At 46.9% G+C, this 22,364-nt stretch overlaps 1 protein-coding gene across 2 annotated transcripts in view; it reads right to left on the bottom strand.

The window, feature by feature from the left end:
* Positions 1-22,364, bottom strand: part of UST (uronyl 2-sulfotransferase) — a 266,361-nt gene that overhangs the window by 88,546 nt on the left and 155,451 nt on the right. For both annotated transcript variants that reach the window (XM_045843854.1, XM_045843853.1), the window contains exons 3-5: positions 20,619-20,774; positions 9,409-9,488; positions 230-383 (exon numbers count right to left, since the gene is read on the bottom strand). In XM_045843854.1, the coding sequence (XP_045699810.1) occupies positions 230-383; positions 9,409-9,488; positions 20,619-20,774 (390 nt within the window). The remainder of the gene's footprint in view (positions 1-229; positions 384-9,408; positions 9,489-20,618; positions 20,775-22,364) is intronic.

Below are 22,364 nucleotides of genomic sequence, written 5' to 3'. Positions count from 1 at the left end.
TAACACTAAAGACAAACCAGGGAAAACAAGGCGAGAACAGTCCTTTGAAAACGTTCACTAGGGTCTGTGCCATCTGGAACAATGTGTCACTGGCAAAAACTCCTTCCCCGAGGAAGAACCCTCACCACACAGGGCTCCAGGGGGGTGCCCTGGGAGTGCCACAGGCGGGCAGCAGGGCAGGGCAGGGCAGGGCAGGGAGCGGCCGCCCCTCCGATGCCACAGGACTCACCAGGTAGCGCTCCTCCTGCCGCATGCTGGGCGTGCGGATCATGTGATTCTGCTCCCCTCGCCAGTCTCCAAACCGACGGAAGAAGTAGTTTGATAAGAAGCGGTTGACGGGGTCTCTGATGATGTTGATGTAGACAGGCTGGTCTCCTCCAAACCTGGCACAAGCGCACGGACACAGAGCCGGTTAGCACCTGTCACCTCTGGAGGAGAGGACAGCCCTCTTAGACAGACCCCTCCCCGCTCCAGGTCAACAGATTATCACCAGGTGAGCCCCTCTGCCAGGGCAGCAGTGAACAGCCCAGCCAGCAAGCAGCGTTTCCTGATCGGCTTTTTGTATCAGGCACCCGCTGAGAGGCTGTGGGTTCCGCTCTGTGGGACAGCACTAGAAAGATGACAGCGTTTGTCACCGCGATGGTAGACATCTTGTTTTCTCACTAGGTTGCAGGTTCCTGAGGGCAGACCGGGTTGCAGGGTCCGGCACAGACCCACTGGCACCTGGCTGGTCCTCAGTAAAGGTTTGAAGTGGCTGCTAAACTCTGACTGTCTTTCAGGCAGACAGGACTCATCTCACCTTCTAATTCAGACAGTCTCAGGTGAGGTGCTCTGCACCAAGTGAATTAATACGAGTCAACACTTCTCAAACGTTCACTGTTTACCTTGCAAATGCTTTATGTGTCCGACTCACTGCAACCCCACAACACCTCAGTACAGTAGAAACCATAATCATCCCCATTTGCATGTAGGGGAACGGAGGCAGGGAGAGGGTGAGTCACATGTGGCTGGGCCAGGACCGGAAACCAGGAGGTCTGGCTCCAGAATCTGTGATCTGACCCATGGAAAAAAATTCTGGAATTGAGAAAAATAAGTGTGAGGGACCTCATGAACACGCAAAAATCAGTGTAGTTTTTGCTTGAGTGATGGCAAGTGGGTGTAGATAAAAACACAGCAAATATCTAGGGGTTCCGTTTTGATTCCTTCCACCGAGGAATCAGACCGATGCTCCGAGTGCTGGCCCCAGGGCAAGGCCTTCCCAGGACAAAATGAGTGGGCTGGCTGGATGTGTCCTGAGGATCCCACCCGTTCTCGCAGACCTGCCTCAGAGCACTGGACCGAGGAGCCCGGAGAGCACCCTCCAGAGTCTGGGCAGAGGTCTTGCTCTGGAGACCTCCGGAGAGACCCGAGGGCTTCTCTTGTCCTACGACCCTGTGCCCTTTGGACGAGGAGGCCTGGACATTCCGCCAGGGGTCAGAGAGAGCTCAGAAAAAACGTGCCGATATAACCTTGGCCCCACGTCTCCCCAGCAGGCAGACCCCACGCACCCTCAGAGCCCAGCCCAGAACCCCATTCACATCCTTCAGCCACGAACTCTGTCCTAACGTCCATCCTCTGGCTCCAAGTCCTATCTCTAGCCCCTCCCATCAGACCATGGGCCTGCTGGAGTCAGGAACGATGTCACTGAGCCCAGTGCATGGCATATAGTAGGTGCTCAACCACCAAGAAATGAGAATGCCTGCGTGTTTCTGCCAGTATCACAGGGCTCTGTTGTCAGAGGAAAGCAGACACGCAGCACCAATCCTTCCTTGTGTATCAATTCGCATAGTGTTGCCCTCAGCTGATTTGCATTTTAAAACAGAATCTTCATAGAGAAGAATACAAAGAAAAAGAAATGACTCTCCAATGGTGGAATGTCAGGCACCAGGACATGTGAATGGTATTCTGGAACCCTGAATACCCCACATGGGAAAACTCGCTACCCATGAGTAGGGCGAACTTTGCCGACAGCAAACTTGTCAGTTCCCAGACGTACACAAGGTGACGTTCATGCCACCTGAAGAACAGCTACCTAGTCCCAGAAGTCAGCTGTGCGACCCCCAGCTAACCGCCACCATCCTAGATGCAGCCCCCTCTTCCAAATTAGCCTGTGTTTCCCATCGATGATGAATAGCAGTGAAAGTAGTAATCCCAGGGATAGGACGGCGAAGCACGAACACGAGATGTGCGTGCAGTTAAGCCCTCAGGAGTTGTATCATGCTGTTAAAACCCTCAACTGTACTTGTAGGTCACCCGAAGAATGACTATCACCACCAGTTAGCAGAGCTGCCCACTCAGGGGACGCGATCACGGCTCCCCACTCTGAGACGTGCCCGGCCTGGCCCGACCCGTCATCCCTGGAAAGCTGTAGCCGGGCGGCCTGTCGAGGCTTCCTGAACACGGGTGGCTTGCGCCTGTTTGCAACTGTGACCTAATGGAAGAATTCCAGGTTAATCTTCCAAAACAGAAGTTTTAGATAGTTGAAGAATCGGTTGTCCAGTATCAGGTAATATAATAGTCTCTCTCTAAATTTCTGCCAGAGAAGCGTCTGATATATATATATCTCGCCCTTTCCAGAAAGTGGTGGTGATAACAGTTTTGGCCTGCCAATCCTCGTCTGTTTTCTAGGACACAGGGCTCCCTCCCAAACTGCCGAAATCAGGGAGGCGTGTCAGTTACGCCAAAGAGGGCGGGAAACCACTGCTCTGTGTCTCAGCACCCGGGAAGAGAAACCGATTTCTCATCCTAATTCCATCCTCTCTCTGCACCAGTTTTACCTCTCAGTAACTTTTAAATTCTACGCAGAATTCCTGGTCCCTCTTAGGAGGTCCCTGAGCCACCTGAACCTACCGTCCGCAGCTGGGTTTCATTCTAGAGGAAGAACGCAGTGTGTGCGCCGCCCCCACATCCCGCTGCCTTAGGGTTAAAACCCGTGAGAGAAGATCCCAGAGCGCCCCTCCCTGTGGAGTCCACCCGATGGGTCGGCCTGACAGCTGGGGAGTCTTTGCTATACTCGCTCCCAATTCCTCCTTTCCTTCTGTGCCCACTTCCTCTGGCTCGACCCACTCCACACACAGGGTCAGCTTCTCTTCCTGCGCTTTTACAACGTTCAGCATTTGCAGCTTCAATGTCCATTTCTTGAACTTGTGCGTGTGTGTTTTAATTCCTTTAGAGTTTGTCTTGAGACTTATTTCCCTTCCAGTTATCATCTATAGCTCTGATTCAGCTTTTATGGAGCCCTGGACAACTGCGGCGGCCACGGCTGGTGACGGGTTCTGTGTCGTGGGGACAGGAGGGAGTCGAGTCCGGCCGTGGGTTTGTTTCTCACTCAATGACACACCCTCTTGTCCCTCAGCCACCACAATGATGGCTGCGTGTTTGAAGCTCTCTTTTAAATCACCCTAAAATAGCAGGCATTTCCAATTTCTTTGACGTTTATGTCTTCATAGGTCATATTCACCCACACTCGAATCACCCCTGTGGGCCTCCTTCTGAGCCTCTGCAAATTTATCATATTCTTTTTCTTTTTATTTTTTTTATGGCTGAGAATACAAAGATCCAAAGCAGCATATAATTCTCTGTGAATAATAACTGCATATTTCTCATTTTTTAATGAATTCTTAAATTCTTAAATTCTGAGCATTTTCTTCAACCTTGGTCCTACACTGCCACCTCAATCAATCAACACATCGACATCTGTCACCTTTTTGATTAGCTACATAAAGCACTTGGCTGAGAATTTTAGTTTTGCTCTTATCAACAACCATCCCTGGAAGGTTCTGAGTGTGCCCAACAGAAACTCTGTGCCCATTACACAGTAAGTCCCCTTTGCCCTCCTTCTCCCCGCCTGTAGTGACCACCATTCCACCCAAGTTCATCTTCGTTCTAACCTCTTGCCTGAAAGTAGAAGTTACCCTTGGCCGGTTACCTACAGTAAAAGATGAAAAGTACCCAAGGATAGAGGTGCATGGCTTTGATCCCTGCCAGTGAGGGAGGAGACACTTGAACGTGGGAAAGGGTATGAATGGGGGGCAGGATGCGGAGCTGCCTGGGTGGGGGAGAGAGAAGACATGGTTCCTAAATGGTCCTTTGCTGGAAACAATCCCAGTAACGGGCCAACTCATGGGGTGGGAGGTCCATGCTCTGTCCTCACAGCCCTAGTGAGGGGACACTTCATCTTGGCTGCCCAGGATAGAGTCTCCCATCGCCAAACACAAGCCGAAGAGACTGAGCTACTCTCTACTCCCTGGCTGGGGGGCACATTTACTTAGTGGGAAGTGGAGACAAATGGGGCGAGGAGAGGGGGCAGTTGTCCCACTGGAGTTAGGGTTCTTGCTTGGACAGGAAGATGACTTGATGAGACAGGAAGTAAGTACATGACCAGGAGGGAGACCCTTCCTCGCGTGCAGGGACGTGAGCTCAGGGCTAGTCCAGGTTATACTAATCTGAACGCGTCAGCAGAGCCAGAGGGCTGCTGGGCAGCGGAGGGCCACTTCCTGCAGAGTGGGGCGAGAAAAGCAGGGAAGGAAGGGCCGTTTCAGGAAGATTAGTTCTGCTGTGTTTCAATAGGGTGAACTGGGAGAGATCTCTCCTTGTCACATCAAACTTCTGGGCTCCGCTGAAGTAGGTTAGGAAAGTGTTCAGCAACGTTGTCGTCCAAGTTTGAGGCTTCTGTTACGTCTACAAATGATCCGTGGGGCACAGAATTGAAATGGATCACTTCGCTAACGGGAATGGAAACAAAGCCAACACTTAGAAGTCAGATGTGGAAACCTGAACGCATTACAGAATGAGCAAGGTCTGATTTGCTTTGCTAAGTAATGCCATCAGAGGACAGGCTTTGTTCATGTCAATAATTAAGACTTGCCTTTAAGGAAAGAGAGAAAGTGTGCAAAACGCCTCCCTTTGCTCATTGCGCCCTGCCTGCTTCCCTAGTGATTGACTGAGTTTTAAATGTTTTGCTTTTGCAAGTCAGTGTTGGTATTGGAGCCACCATCTGAGATGAAAGGCTAAATAGGAATGGGTGCAGAGGAGGGTGAGGGTGAAGGGGTCATGGGTGAGAAGTGGCTTAGCAAGTGGCAGTTTGACATTATTTGGTGTATTGCTATCTCCCGCAATTTGCTTGGACTATTTTGATGGCACTCAGCTCTGACACAAAGCTTCACAATGTTGTCTGTGCAAGATCCAAGTTGGGGGTTGAGAGGAATTGGAAATCGGAAAAAGAATGACTGCCTCTCCCTGTAAAAGCTTGCAAAACAAACAAACAAAAAGTGGGGGCAGGGGGAAGACAGATTGAACTGTCACCTTCTTTCCAGCCTGTGGATCTAAGACAAATTGAATTCTATCACATTCTCTTCAGCATGTCGATCTAAGACAAACTTAAAGAGATACTGTTGATGTTGGGAAGTTGAACCTTTTCGAACGTTAGAGTTCTTGCAGTTACTTTGACAACTGGGAACAGACACATGAAACCACAGTCCACAAATGTTAAAAGTCCTCTTTCAACACCACAGGAAAAAGCTGCGCCTTTTAGACCAAGGTCATTTGGACTTCATTATCTGGTGGTCCAGGTGGAAAACTCTTGTCTGGCTCATGGGAAAGAGCGCTGCTGTGGAAGACTCCCCAGATCCATATCCCCTGGCGTAACTGCAAACACACTACACATTGCTCTGATCCTGCTGGTTTTCCTGCTGGTTTGCATTAATAAAACTAGATATGGCAAAATAGTTCCTTCTAGCTCTACAACAAGGAAAAATGGGGGACAGAGAAAGATGCCTAGATAGTGAATAGATGAAATAATTCACCTATGGAAGAGCCAGAAGCTCACAGGATTTTGCATCACTCAGGTGTCTAAAGTTCAAGGTAAGAATGCCAAAATTAATGAGGGAAAAAAGAATTAGGGGGCAATTCATTTTGGTTAATGCCACACCCTTCAGAAAACTAGGACTTTTAGGGGCAAAAGAAGGCATCGGGAGAGGAGCTAGACTTTCTTACCCTTTGCTCCCAGGCAAGTGCCTTGTGACATGTTAAAAACATGAGGAAGATTAGAAACAAAATATCAACAAAGAATATTGGGTTGAGGTGCCAATTCTTCTCTTAATAACCTCATTATCTGGAAACGAGCCAACCACATTCCCGTCAACACAGGTCAGGATAGGTCTCTTAGGGGCAGTTAGTTGCCTCTGCGCCTTACAACTCAAAACACAGAACTCTTTTCACATCACGTGGGAGTCCTCTGAACAAGCTCCACCTTAGTTGTTTTTCTCCAATTGTACATTTTGGGGGTTTCTTTGTACGCTCACAATTTACCGCTTCTACCTAAGACCTTTTCCTTAAATAAAGCTATTGCCTTGAAAACGAAAAAGATGATTTTTAACTTCCCACATTTTGTGAGGATAACACCGTCGTGTAATGCGGGAAAGCTCAGTGCATCACTCTGCCCCATTTATGGAGGTCCGGTGCCCAAGGCCCCAGGTGGGAAGAGGGTGTGAGGTTGCCCCGCCCTCAGCGCGAACTTGTTAAAGGGGCAAGGCTGATGGGGCAGGTCTCTACGTTTTCCTGCCTCCAGCTCTGGGCTGCCATCCCCCTGCAAAGTGTCCACCCTCTGGCTATCCTGTGCTGGGTTCCTCTCCATCCTTCTGTCCGTCAGCTTTGGCTCAGGCTGGTTCCTAGGCCGCCGGAGCCCCTTTAAGCTGTCTGAAGCTGACCCGCCCCTCACATCCCAGCAGCAATGGCTCCTGCTCACGATGCCTTGCAGACTTCCTCTTCCAGGGAGGCGTCTTGCTTTCTTCCACTTCCTCTCGGGGAGACCCTGTGACTCTTCCTCCTCAATTCATCACACTTTATTGCCACTTCTTCCTTAGTGGAGGAGGAGCTTACCATTACAGGAAGGCAAGGAAGACGTTTCCCATTCCCTGCAGAAGCCCAGTCCTGGGGCGGTGTATAGAAGTCAGAGGGCCCTCCGTAAACATGTGTTCAGTTGGACGAAACGGAACGGAGAAGGGATATACCAGCAAGTGCTGGGCCCTGTCTTCAAGGGTTAGATAGAGACTCGGGGTGGGGGTGGGGTGGGGGCAGGGTGACCCTCAGGGGCCACGCTGTGGGCTCGGACCCACTCCTGACCCAAACGCCTTTCAAAGGCCACTTCGAATACACAGAATATTTTTCTTTCCAAAGAACCTGGAAAGCTTCCCCTCATGTGTGTAGGGCATCCCTAAAGGCAGTAGTGGGCAGGAGCTGCCTCTGCTTCATAGACCCAGAGAACCAGAGACCCCCCGCCCCACCCCCCAGGAGGTTAAATCGCTTGCCCTGAATCTCGGTAGGTGAGAAGGTCTAACACCTGGGCCAACACTGCTGTCTGCAGATGGGGTGTTTTCCAAAGACATTTATCAATAATTTTTCTTTCTTGATTAAGTAAGTTAATCAAGATTAAACTCTTGAACACATTTTTGACATTGGAGGCCACGATAAAATACAGCTCCTCACACTGCTGCCGATCCAATTAAGATACGGGCTTTGGCTTGTCGCCAGAATGTTACCCTGCCCTGAGCTCATTATTAAAATTTGCTGCATTGTGATTTGTTTTGGTTGTCAAGATTTGACCCTGAAGCAAGAGTTAAACGATTGAAGTTGTAGGACATCCTGGGTGATGCAGCCGGAAGCTCACGAGAAGAGCAAGGGTCAGAGGGGCTGAGCTCAGCGCTCTACAATAATAAACTGCGATGCCTGAAATAGCTAACAAGTCCTCATTATCTCATTATGTTGAATTATACGTTCTTGGCCGACTGGCAGTGAGAGGCAGGGTGCATACCTCAGACAATCCAGTAGCAAGTGAGTTTATGCATGTGGTTGGAAGCACACGCCAGGTCCGAGCGCTACGGCCCCTGGCCACGGAGGGTAATCTGCAGGTGTCCTCGGCACCTCTTCCCCGTCCAAGGGAACCCTGGTTCCTGGGCAGCCCGGGAAACCAGGGGGAGCTTGCTTTCAAAGATACTGGGCGGCAAGTCCTCTTTGCTGCTCAGTTGACTGGCTTTGCCGAATCTCATTCTCTTCACACTTAATTTGCACTGTGCCGGCTGCACAGCAGGGAAGTCCTTTGAAGGCTGAAACCTTGTTCCACCCCCTTAGGGTGTTAGGCGTCCCGTGGCCGGGCAGCTGTGCCCAGCCTGTGCGAACTCAGGATCTGGGAATGCTCAGGGGCTGCCTGGGTGCCTGACTCTTGAGGACCCCTGGGTCAGCACCAGGCCCCAGGACAATCTGGCGCTCTCCTGCGGACCTGTGAGGCCCTGTATCCCCACAGGAGTAAGCGTGAGGGACCTGCCAGTCAGTTGGCTGATGAGGGAGGCCCAGGGTCCTGGGCTGGTCAGCGGATCTGTCCCTGGACCCAGGGCTCTGCCAGGGATACAGCTGTGAGCTCAGACACGAGCTGGCCAGAAGAGGGGAAGGATGTGAGCACTTCTAGTTCGAAGCAGAGCACGGTGACAAGGAAACCCGTGTACATGAGTCCCTGGGAAAGAGAGTACCCAGAACGGCGCAGTTTGCCACTACACATCAAGGATCTCCTGCATTCGAAGGGTTTGCATTGTTATCAGAAAGTTCCTGCAGCTGGAGGAAAAAAAGAGCTCCCTAAGATACCCCATCGCCATCAAACACGCAGAGTCTGGAACAACCGGACGGACTCTGAGACAGGTAGGCAGAAGGGCCAGTTTACCGGTGTTTTGGATTCTATAAAATACACATCACTCCACCATCCGGCCATTCCCAGAGTCCTATGTGGGTTCAAGTTGTACACAAATGCACAATACAATGCTTCTGTTAAAATAACCATCTTACCTCCCAAGTTATTTCTCTCAATACAAATTATGACTTGCAAAAGAAACCCTATCAGGCCACATGGTTTCTCATTAAAAATAACTTCAACTTTTCACAAGATTTGAGATTAGCATTCTAGAAAGAAAGAAAGCTTGTGTCCAAATATTTCAATGTTTGGTCCCTCCACGGCAAAAATAACAGGATCAAAAAATGTCTTTTCGCCCCTGGCTGGCGTAGCTCAGTGAATTGAACTCGGGCTGTGAACCAAAGCATCGCAGGTTCGATTCCCAGTCAGGGCACATGCCTGGGTTGTGGGCCACATCCCCAGTGGGGGCCACGTGAGAGGCAACCACACATTGATGTTTCTCTCTCTCTTTCTCCCTCCCTTCCCCTCTCTAAAAATAAATAAGTAAATAAATAAAATCTTTAAAAAAATGTCTTTCCAAGGACCTTTATACTACCTTGGAAATGAACGTAGATTTTAAAGTAATTGTTTGTTAGAAGGAGTGGACGTGCTGAAAAGAAACGAAAGAACCATTAAACGGGAAAATGTCTTACCTTGAGAAGTTGAGGAAATGAACGTGTCGAGTAAATAAATAGGGCTGTTCGGCAGTACTTATATTTTTAATCAGTTCCATCTATTAAAAAAAGTACAGAATTAGCATATGTAGGATCTAAATTTCTGAGCCATATTAAGCTAAAGGTTATCTGCCCAACTTCCTGCATTGCCACACATTACCTCCTGGGCCAGAGCCAAACAGCTGTGTTTTGTGCAACATTTATGAACTTGACTTAAGGCTGCTCACTGAATAAAAACAGAGCTATCCAGATTTATAGCCCTGTGTTTAATACAGTTGATTGCTACCATGAAAACAATGTGACAGATGAATTAATTTTAACTGGCAACGTCAGGGCATTGCTGTTCAAAAATGCAAATAAGAAATTGCCTCTAATCCCCTCCCATTAAAGTCAAATCAAGACAAGAGCTTAATCATTATTTTATATTTCTATAATGACATTACTGGGACGTGCAGGCACACTCGAAACTTGTTCTGCAGAATGTAAAAGTGCAAGTAAAATGCAGCAACATATTATTATTTTCCTCTTTGAGTATAAACATTTACGGTAAGGCAAATATTTCATAGGAACCATGCAAACCTCCTGCATGTCTCAGTGTTTTGGTGGGTGGTCATCTGAATTATTTATTTGCAGTTATCAGCAAGGCAAAAAGTAGTTTACATTGGCATAAACGAACATGTACGGTCTTCTGGAACGTGTCGTGATGCAGAAAACATTTGGTAAAATCTGTTAGAAATTCCAAGCATTCTTCTAACTCCAGGGCTTCCTGAAGCCTACTTTCCTGGGATTTTCTAACTGGCCCCATCCAAACGGACACACTGTGGAATTTTTAAGAGGCACGTTGAAAATGGCTACTCAGGAGGCACATCACAAGCACGGCGTTTCATATTTTATGAATTAGTTCAGGTTGAAAACCTGGAAACGAAACCGGGCATTCACAGGGCCACCACAGCGGCGGCAGCAACAATAAAACTGGAGCCTGGAACTCTGGGCTGCCTCCCTCTCCTCTCGCAGCACAGAGCCCTGGGCCTGCTGGTGCCCCTCGGGCTGGGAGCAGCAGAGCGGCGTGACACACACACACACAAACACACAGGAAGGATCTGTGAAGTCAATTAACGCCGGCTGATGCTACTCTCAGATGCTGCTCTCACTCAGTGCCTCCTCCTCCTCCTATTAGATATTCACACAGCCATTGTCTGAAGGTATGAAATTGAATTTTCAAAGTAAATGACTTGCAGTTTCAACACCCTGTGCTTTTGTGTGCCAGTGGCAGGCACAGGTAAATAACACTCTGCCTGAGTGTGAGCATAAAAGGAAATTGAATTCTGCCTCTTTACTGTTTATTCTCGACAGCCCCCACTCCCCACACCCTGGTACTTGTTTTTGGTAATAAATCTTCCTGCTTGGTCACACTGCAAATTTTGATTTTTGATGGCTCTGTCGATAGAATTATCTATTTGGGAGCACACTCAAATGTCCCTGAGGATGTCCGCTTAGAAATGTAACTCTTTACTGTGTGTATGTTTTATAGAAAACACCATTTAATGCCTTCATCTCTAGACTAGTTTTATTCAGGTATTTCTCTGCACACATAGGAATAACACGAGAAAGCCCCACAGTATTATACGAGAAGGCTGGAGAAACAGATCCCATGAAAAACCATTTCTTTCATGTATTCAACATTATATTACCTTCTCCAAACACATGTCAATGTGTTAAGCTTAATGAAAGAACAGTAGCGGTTAGATTCTGAGAACAGTGTCATAATAGTCATAAAGCTGTCTGTTTCACAAGGAGAAACTGATTAGCAGTGACAATGCATAACTCTTCCTAGACGTATGTTTAAACATGGCGTAAAGGTGTTCGTGTGCGTGTTTATTGCATCAGTGCGGTGAAGTGGGGTGGGAGGGAGTCACTGCAGCTGTCAGCCGTCTCGTCCCTGCACACCAAATGGTGAAGCCACTTGTGAAGAACCACAAGCACAGGGTTAGCGCATTCTGTTCTGGGTGTCATTTGGTGGTTTTCACAAACACGAAGACTTTCCCCATTTCTAGTGGCAAGCAGTGGTGGCCTGAACCCCTGCTGCCCATCACCCGCGCTACCCCTCATGGCCCTCCCTCCGCTGCTCTTCCTGAGTCTTATCTGCATGGGTGGCATCTGCGGGGGCAGTGCGTTACCTAAAAATCATCACAGAAGCTTCCTCTCCTTTTTCCTGGTTCACGCGGGACCATGGCTGGCCTTTATACTGATTCTACTGCACTCATTCACTCATTCATTCATTCCCTTATTCATTCAGTATTGACCAGTTACTAGGCCCTGGAGATCCAAACATAAATAAGGCCATGTGGAAGACACTTGAAGACAGGACGGAGGAATGTGAGTCCTAATGGTGTCCCCAAACCCACCAAGACTCACACCTCACTCTTGGTCCTCGCCCAGCTTCACGCCTCACCCAGCTTGCCCATCTCTGGAGAGCCTATTTGGGGCAACGGTACTCTCTGGACTCTCACCCTTGACCCGGGTCTTTCCCGAGTTACTGCCGGATCACGCTCCTGCGGCCAGTCGACCTAGATCCCTCCTCACGCCTCCCTTACGCCAAGTCCAAGCCTGATCGTAGGGTCGAACTCCCTCTTCCGGAATATTCCTCCTCTTCCCTTTGCATGTCCAAACCCCAAATGGCTAAAATGACCACCTCCATCAAGTAGCCTTTCTGGATCTCTTCCTTCATTCCACATCCACTGATATCGGACTCGGTGTCAGGCAATGCATGCCTGGGGACTGTGGCTATAGACATAAAAGTTTTTCTTGCTCTCAGGAAGCTCGGGTCTGTGGATGAGGTGCCCCACCAGGCGAGCACTATCATGTGTGATAACCACCCTGGGGCAGAAGGCACAGAGGGGAGACAGGATATTTCCCAATGAGTTGTTTCTGAGTGGTTAGCAAGGACCCATAGGAGTTGGCAAGTGAAGAAAGGGACCCAGGGCATCGCAGTCAGAGTGAACAGCAGATGCAAAGGACAAACCACGAAATGACATGGATATTAAAACTACCAGGAGTTCCGTGTGCCAGAGGTCGGGTCTGGGATGGGTAGGGCAGTAGATGAGACTAGAGAGGAAGGTAGGGGCCAGGTAATTGAGGGACCTACAGGTCACATGAGGAATTTTGACATTTATCCAATGGGGAATCCACAGTCAGAAGGATTTTCTGTTTTTTTCCCCCAGGTCTAAGGTCAAGGTGGATGGATGTGAAGAACAAAGACAAGGATCGGAGATGAAGCTTAGCAGGAAGACAGGCCGACAGTCCCAACAGGGAATGATGAGGGCCCGAACTGACACGGCACTTCTTACTGCGGTCCCCAGGGCAGCATGATGACCATCACCTGGGGACTTGTCAGAAACGCCAGTCCTCGGGCCCCACCCCAGACCAGCGGAATCAGAAGAAACTCTGGGGTTCGGCTCCATCAATCTGTGTTTCAACAAGCCCTTCGGGAGGTTCTGAGGCATAACAATTTAAGAACCCCTGAACGAGGTCAATGAAATGAAGACGGATGAAGAGGTTTAGGGGTGTTAAGGAGGAAGAATCTGTTGAGCTCAGCGTCCAGCCGGCGGCAGGAGGTCAGGAAAGCCGGTAGTCACAGGGCTTCCTTCTCACAGCCCTGGCTTGTATCTGAGCACGTGGTGGTGCCCACTCATGGGCACAGGCAATGCTGCAGGAGAAACACATCTGGCTGCAGGAGTGAGGGGAAATGGGTTCGGTTGTGAACATCCTTGGCAAGAAATGACGCTGTCTTCTTTGACTTTTCACAGCCCTTTGAGGGTTTCTCAGGAGGTGCACTGTTTCTTTTGCATTATAGTTGAGTTTGGGCACCAGCTTCAAACCAGGCTGCAAGCTCCTGGAGGGCCGTGGGCAGGCTTGATTTATCCCCCCAGCCAACCACTCCCAGGTACCTGCACAGAACATAAGCCCCCTACAATTGTTTATGCAATAAAGATGCCCCCATTAAAAAGTATTTTTGGAGTCAAGAGATATATAGTTTGCTGAAGACAGAACTATCATCCAAGCAATGGGTTCAGCCTTTCTGGGACAAACCTGTGCATCCGTTGGCCCAGTGGAGCTAACAGTGTGATCATTACAACACTGAGGACATAAGGCCAAAGAAACTACCATTCTCTGAGTGGCCCCCGGGCCACACACTCTACCTGGAAGCTACTGTACCTAGAAGCTTTTTATACACGTGCTGTCATTTTATTCTCACACAACTCCATGAGCTAAGCACTATTATCCACATTTACACATGAAGAAACTGAGGCACGGAAAGGCTACGAAGATGGTATAAGGTTTCACTGCTGGAAACAGTGGAGCCTGAATTCAAGTCCATCTGACACCAAAAATCCTGTTCCCTGTCACGGAGCCGCCATCTCCTCACCATATGCACTGCTACTTGATCTATATACTTAACCTCTTCCAACAGGTGGCAGGGATTGGTTAGCAAAGTAACTCTAGAGAATAAAGAGGGTTTATAGGAATATACATTTTCTACCTTTCAGGCAAGGTGCTGAAAATTGAAAGGAAGCTATAGTGAGTGGGAAAGCATTAATAATAAAAAATAAAAACATTCAAATATCAGTGAAGATATTTGTTCTTGGTGGGGAACAGCGTATCTTATAACCAGAGCAGGAATGAATTTAAAATGCTTTTGAAAAAGGAGATAACCACGTAATGGAATGTATCTGTGGGGAGGAGCTAAATCATAGCAAATCTGAGAATGAGATAGCATTGAGGCCCCTCAAAAAGGCAAGAATCAGGCAGAATGTGTAATGCGGAGGACATGCCGGGAAGGAATTTCTAATCTTCTGCTTCCAGTCTCCCTGGGAAGGTGCAACAGAAAGCCTCAGCCTGCAGCGCTACAAACGCAGCTGGCAGGCACAAAAGACTTGGCCCCCGGCTTCTTTAGGACGAGCCTGCCCGCACTCACGGTAATGAACCTGCTCTGGTCTGGCTGCTTGTGTCACTCGGGAACAACTAGAGCTAGGTGTCCTATAATTTTGTAAAACATCTTCAATGAAAGAAAAGATAAATTTCTAACACATCAAAGCTCTGCAAGGAGTAGCCCAGGGAACTCCGCGGCCCTCTAACCTTAGGGACCAAGAGGATAGCTGTAGGCTCAGGTGACGTTTCCCTCTACCCCCTGCACGGGAGGGGCAGGATGGTCTTCATGGGCTGTGCGGTCCGTGCAACAAACAATGCCTGCAAAGGAGGCGATGTCCACCAGGGGGCAGAATGACATGAACAAAGCAAATGAATAGTCGAGAAAATCAATCTGCCAGCTGTAATTGGAAAGAGGAGAAAGTATTTTAATTTTTCAGGCTTTGTTGCTTCTTCCTCTTTTTTCTTTTATTTCCACTGAGTGTCCATTAGCAGACTCAGCTTCTGTCTGTAGGGTTCCAAGACAAGACCTTGCTTGCAGGGCCAGGTGAATGCATCCCTGGCACTTGGGGATGGACTCCGCTGATTTTTTTTTGGTTTGATTCCAAGGTTCAGTGGGAACAGCTCTCATCCTGTGGGCACTGGCCCTCCCACTCTCAATTCAGGAAACTCTGAGGGTCATTGTAAGGAGACTTTCCCAAAGGTCTGAAGCAAGGGTAAGGCTCCTGGCTCCTGAGGAGACACCACTCACTCACTGAGACTTCAGCGGATACATGACGTCTTCCAAGGCTCGAGGGATTCACGAGTGAAAGAAAACTTTTTTCTTGCTTTGTGGAAGATTCACTTTAGTCAAATGAAAACTTCCTAATAATTAGGACTTTTAATGCAATGAGTCCTCACTAGAATGGTGAGTGGGGGTCCCCTCAAGAGATTTTCCCCGAAGATACAGGTACCTGGGCTCCACCGTTAAGAGTCTAACTCAGTATTTTGTAGTAGGACTGGAAACACGTGTCGTGAAAAACTTCCCAGGAAGATTGTGATATAGAACCATTTTTTTAATGGCGCTGTCCACTGAATAATTCAAAGTTCCCCAGGATTTGACCCAACTTCACTCTCTAGTCTTACTCTTCCATATTCTTCTTGAACGCCTGTTGCTTCCCCTAAAATGGGGCGATGCTACTCTCCTAATAATGTTGCTGAACGGACTGGAAATGAGATGCACACAAATCTAGTGTGTTGTCTCATGCTCAATATATAGCATTAACGGTAGGTCCCGGATAAGTAGCCACCAAAACGAAGAAACAATAACCAGACCTGCTTCACAACGAGTGAGGGAGCTTTCCTCTGCAGGAAGGCGGGCCGACCCTGCTTTCGGGAAGGCTGGGAGGAATCCTTGTGGCCGCCAGACCTTTTCCCAATCTACCATGGTTTCTTTAGGTGGGGTTTTCTTTTTTAGAGTTGCATTGCTTTATAGCCACCGCCAGACTTAGAGCTTGCAGAGAGCAGAGCAATGGGGAAGGGAAGTTGAAGACATTGCAAAGAAATTCTGTTTTTGGCCAGGAGGCTAAAGTGACCTAGAGCACGTGGGCATAGGTTCTCTGTCTCCTTCACCTTTTGAGTGCTTTTCAAGACCTGGATCATCTTACTAGCTGCTGGAGGGAGGCGCAGCAGCTGTGCTGTCCAGCTGGGGGATGCACGGGGGAGCCACAAACACTTATAAAAAGTTTCCTGGCCAACTAAGACAGGGAAATATTAGATGAAAGCCAGTTAAGCAGATTTTCAAATGCTTTTAATTGAAAGAATTCCCAGTGTTTAAAAAGGTGAATAATTGTTGTGAAACTGCTAGAGGGGGACAAAGAGGCAGCGTTTCCCTTATTTATATAATCATGGTATTTTCTTTCCTTTTTTTTTCTCGGTGTCTAAGAGGACTTAGATGCTCAGGAACACACTTAAGAAAATGATGTGATAGTTTTAACAGGGATTCTTAACCCTCTCTGCACTACAGAATATCATGTGACATTTTACTATTATTTTTTTTTTAAATGTGTTTTGGACTCTACCCTGGAAACTTCAGGAGAAGGGCCATTGCAACGCTGTTTCAAAAGGCTTTGCTGGAGATTCTAGTGTGCAGCCAGAACAGATCACCGCCGCCTTAGAGGAATGGCCCTGGGATTCCAGAGGGCCTGAGTTCAAGTTCAGGTGCCATGGGTAGTCATTCCATTCTATTCTAATCTATTCTGTCCTGAAAGTGACACTCTGGTTGTCTCAGTTTTCTGATTCATGAAATAGGAACTCATACCCACTCACTGGTATGGTTTCAGGTCCAGAAGAGTTCAATACAATAATGTAGTAAAACAATTCGCATGGAGTAGATGCTGTTTCCAATTTGTAACCCTGAGGAGCTTCAGTGTGAATAAAAATGGTAAAAGTATTTGCTTTCTCAAACTTTGGGGCTCCCAGTTTTGCCCTTCTCCAGAAAGAATGAACAGTCTTGAGTTCTCATGTCTGTGATATGCCTGCTACCCGTTGGCCTTGATTCTCCCGAGAGCAATATTTTAAGAAAAACAGCACTAGACCATTAGCAAAGATGGTTAGGAGTCTTTTGGAAAACATTCCCCATGTCTCCTGGAAAATAGTTCCCTATCTTTCAAATTCTACATAGTCTCCATTTTCCAAGAGACTATATCTAAACTAGCCCAAGAAACTGAAATCTGGTTTCAGAGCAGAAACAAAACGAGGGCCCCCGGGGTCTGCGTTGCGCGCCCAGCAAAGGCCCGGCCAGCACAGGGCGGGCAGCGGCTGCGCATGCTCTTCCGCGGGGCAGAGTTTCCTCACGTACGTGTTCACTTCCAAGGCACTTCTATTCCTCTAAGGGCAGATGTGACGGGGTTTTTATGGGCCTCCTAACATTTGGTGTCTTCATGCTCCCTTGCCTCTTTAATAATTCCTTCAGTATCTTATTCCATTAAATAACTTTTTAAAAATTTAGCACAGACAGAGACACAGAGAGAGGGAATGTGTGTGTGTGTATCTGGTGACAGCTACTCTCTTGGTGTGACTCTGGCCAGAGAGGTGCGGTTGTATATGAAGACGATGGTACAGATAATCCACGTCTTGTAAGTGGATACCATTCTACGGTTCATTTGTAAGTCAATCGTCTGGAACTTGGAACACATCTTCCCATGAAATGAATGTTCTCCATGGTGGCCAGAGGCCCGGGCCGGCCCACAGGAGCCGGTCCACCTCATTCTGCACCTGAAGTGAAATGGTTACTAACGCCAGAGAACAGTGTCTCCATGGGAACTCGTTTTCAGAGTTCTAGTGTTTAAGTGCAGAACCACTGACTTTAAACTTTTAACTCATCTCCTAAACCACACCCCCCTTTCCTTTAAAAAATTACCCAGAAGAGAAGCTATTCATACCACAAATGATTTCTTGAATATATTAGGTTAAAATAATATTTTTTTTCTCCGCTTGTTTTATCCACCTTGAAACTTTGGTAAAAGGATACATATAATAAGGCAGAGAGTTTCTTTAAACATTCCTGAACTGCATCAAACCTGGTTTCTCATCATGACGATTCCCGGCCTCCTGTGGGGGTCACCACCCAGTCAGCAAGCGGCAGAGGCAGCTGTCACTGCCGCTTAGTTTTACACTGAAACTGCATATTTGTTTTTCCTACTGTATCTTTACCTTTCCCTGGAGTTTTAACTAAACTTGCCTTATAATTTAACAGGAATCTGGAGTAACTGAGTAATGAGCTATATTCTAGGTCACACTGACCACAGGAATCAGAAATGTTTCAACTTACACTACACACAGATTATGCTAGAAGTTGGATAAATATATCGCCGAATCACAGGCCTGGAAAGAACCTTCAACGATTGTCTAGTCTACTCCCTGGCTTCCCGACAAGCCGGTCATTCCAAACGGATGAGAGCTGACTCCAACTTTAGCGGACAAACATGACTTTGTCTTTAACCCTTTTCTAGATGTAGCAATTTACACACCTTTCAGAAATCGCTGTGAATTTTTCATCTAAATCCTTCTCTTGACGGCTGCAACCACAGTTTACATTCTCAAGATGCCTCTTCATAGGAAACCAAGGAGTAGGCTTATTTGTGTACAAATCACACAGTGTATTTAAATGTGACAGTTTGTGCTCGCTCTCCTACGGCATTCCTAAACATCTCCGTGTGTAATACTCGAGTCACCTTGCTGTATTGTTTGTACCCGACCAGCGGTGGGAACCGAAATCGAGCTGCTGTGCTTTATGAGGCTTCTGAGAACTGGGCATAGTTCCCACACATCAGCAATGTTGAAGTCTAATCTGGTAAGCAGACCCGAGGACGCGAAGGAACACCAAATTCAATCATTATGATAAAACTGCAGTGACACGGGCTGTTAATGTGTAGTCACTTTTTTTTCAAGCAGTCCAAAGGACATGACCAGCCTAATGTGTTAGCTTGTCAATCAGGTAAGGAAACCTGAGAACCTACCACTATTCAAGCTGTTCATAAAATGCAATGTCCTTCAATGTCACCAAATATAATTTTTCTATACAGTGCCTGCTACTGAATCTACAAGGGCTAATCTCAAAATTATTTATTGTTGATTGCGAATGACTCTTTAGACATGATACTCAGAGACTCTTTAGTGGAAGTTTTCAAAGGACTGGGCATATTGATCTCTATATTGTGGAAGACACTAAATATACTGGCTTATAGCAGGTACTTTACTGTTGGCTACATCGCTGTGTTAAAAACAGCCCCACTGGCCCCCATGCTGAAAGAGAAAGAGAGGCCATTGCAAGTTCCCTCTGCATGTGAGGTTTTGAATGCCTCAAAGGGGAGGATTACATCAGAAAGAAGTGGATGTGGGTGGAAAGTTCCATAATGGTGGTCTCAACAGGACGGTGAACCACGTGCCTTGCTGACCTCCCACATGTATGTGCTCACTGGAGGGTGTGATGGCTAATGTGTCACCTGGACTGGCCAAGGGGCACCTGGACTGAACAATGTTCTGGGCGTGTCTGTGAGGAGGTTTCTGGATGAAATTAGCATTTGAATCCATGGACTCAGTAACACAGACTGTTTGCCCGTTGGCGGGGGTGGAGGGGGGGCTTCACCTAACCTCTCGAAGGCCTGAATAGAACAAAATGTAGAGAAAGGATGAACTGGCTCCTTTTCTTCCTGCCTCACTGTCTAAGCTGGGACATCTCATCTTATATTATTAATACTTTGACTGGGATTTATAGCACTGGCTTCCCTGGTTCTCAGGCCTTCAAACTCCACTACACCACTGGCTTTCCTGGGCCCCCGGGCAGCAGACGGCAGATCATGGGACTTCTCCACCTCCGTTAATGCACAAGCCAGCTCCCCATAATAAATCCCTTTTTGTATCTATCAACTGACTGGTCAATCGATAGATATCTCCATCCTGCTGGGTCTGTTCTCCGAAAACCCTGACTTGTGCTGGCGGCTACTCATCCATCCTAAGTATCTAAGGACACAGAAGAGCTTTGTAACTTTGGGTTAACAAACTTGACCCCCTAAAACGACCTTGCGAGCACAATGCCTGACTTTTCTCCATCAGCCAAGCACCCCCGTGGAGACTGTTGACCCTGCTTTTGTATAAGCTTACAATGTAGGGTCTATGTGCGCAGCTTCTGGGCAGAGAATAGACCCCTACTCTATCACCAGGATGTCCGCTTGCATGGCTCGGCTGTATCGGGGGCAGGACTGTTTCTGGGGAAATGGGATCCTTCTTTTGCTACTGTTGAATATGCCTAATGCTGCTTTGGAAGTTCAAGGTTCCCTGGGCTGATCAGGACAAGAAGCCTGTGTCCCCATCTGCCAGTCAGATTCCTGGTTCAAAGATGGTTTTCTCTCTATTATAACCATAAAGACCTAGAATACTTGTGAGCAAACACAAAAGAAGAAATATTAGAATAATTTTTTTTTATTTTTGCTGTCAGGATGTCAGAGGTGTAACCATTTGAGATTTATGCATTGCTATTTTTAGCTAAATAGACAATGATGAATATACATGGTCCTTCAGTCCTAACAAAAGTATTCCTTCATGGAAACTTCCTGTCTTAAAGGTTTCCACCAGAACGCTTAAACTTCCTTCCACATTCTGGTGAAAATAACAGCATGAAATTGCCACTCTGGCATTCATTTGTCAGGGGTCTGAAGGAAGTCTTTTAAGGCACCTACTAATTACACAAATGAATTGAAGCAAAATTGTCAAAGACAACTTACTTGTTCATTTTTAGTAAGCCTGGTTTTGTTGTGAATGTCTGACGTGACCAAATTAAATCCGTGCTTCTCCGACAAGATTCTCAGAAGTAAGACCACAGTGCGACTCCCACACTTGCCCACTCTGTTGTATACCACCTGGCTCGGGAAAGGCAGCACCTGGGGAAGAACGAGAGAGAGGGCCAAGGTGAGACCTCGGGGTTCACATGCTCAGGGTTCTTCCCTCCATTTCAGAACAACAAACATTTCATCAGTCTAACAAAAAGGATCACGTGAACTTAATGAGAGAATGGAAGCGATGAATCGTATTTACCTTCACCGTGTCACTCAAGACAAGAGCTGGACTCATCATCTTGCCATGGGCACTGACACCTAAAACTGGTGACATTTCATGCCACCTACAAGGCTGATCAGGGAACTTTTTTTTTGCCTTAGGAACAAAATATATAAATATGTGCATTAATAATATTCTTTTGCAAGTTATAATTATGCTTTATTAGAACTTATGTATAGAGGGCTCAAGGAAAAATACAGTAATTTTAAAAGTTGAGACATAATTTACATACAGTAAAATTCATCCTTTTAAAATGTACAAGTTAGTATACTCCCAAACCTGTGGATCAGCACTGCTATCTAATTCCAGAACACTTCACCCCGAAAGAAACTCCATACCCATTAGCAATCACTGTTCATGTCCCTCCCTACTTTGGTCCCTGGGAACTATCTATTTTGTGTCTCTATGGTTTTGCCTGTATCCTTCAAGACATCTCACATAAATGGAATCATACAACACGTGGTCTTTTGTATCTGGCTTCTTTTACTTTGCAAAGTGTTTTCAAGTTTCGCCCATGTTGGAGTGTGAATCCATAAGGACTTCATTCCTTTATGAGGCTGAATAATACTACGTGTATGGATAGACTGTGTTTTCTTTATATATTCACTGGTAGGTGGACATTTGAATTGTTTTCACTTTTTAGCTGGTAGGGTTAATGAGGCTACACACATTTTCGTGTAAGTTTTCATGGGGATACCGGTTTTTGATTCACCTTGAGGATATCCTAGGAGTGAAATTGCTGGATCGTATGGTAACTCTATGATTAATTTTTTGAAGAACTGCCAAACTCTTTTTAATACAGCTGCACCACTTTACATTTCTACTAGGAACATAAAAGACTTCCCATTTATCCACATTCTGGCCACCCTTTGTGATTGCTTGGTTTGTTTGTTTTTTAATGATAGACATCCTAACAGGTGTGAAGTGGTATCTCAGCATGGTTCTGATTTGCATCTCCCTGATGACTAAATGATGTTGAGCATACTTCATGTGCTTATTGGCTCATTTTGACTTAGTTTTGTGTATGGTGTGAGCGGGTGCTCTAACTTCATTCTTTTGCATGTGAATAACCACTTAACCCAGCACCATTTATTGAAAAGACCATTCTTTGTCCATTTAACTATGAAATGAAAATCCACTAACCATAAATGTATGGGCTTATTTTTGGACGCCCAATTCTATTCCATGGATCTATGTGTTCATCCTTATGTCAGTACCACTTTGCTTTGTTATACATTTTGAAATCAGGAAGAATGAGTCCCTCCAACTTTATGCTTTTTCAAGATTGTTTTGACTATTCTGGATCCCCTGCATTTGCATATGAATTTTAGGGTCAGCTTGTCAATTTCTGCGAAAAAAAAAAGGCAGTGAGATTTTGGTAGAGGTAATGCTGAATCTGTGGATCACCCTGGGGA

This window comes from Phyllostomus hastatus, unplaced genomic scaffold, assembly GCF_019186645.2.
Source record: "Phyllostomus hastatus isolate PE091 unplaced genomic scaffold, TTU_PhHast_1.1 phas_contig_40, whole genome shotgun sequence".
NCBI lineage: Eukaryota > Metazoa > Chordata > Mammalia > Chiroptera > Phyllostomidae > Phyllostomus > Phyllostomus hastatus.
This window is presented reverse-complemented; position numbering and strand designations above follow the sequence as displayed.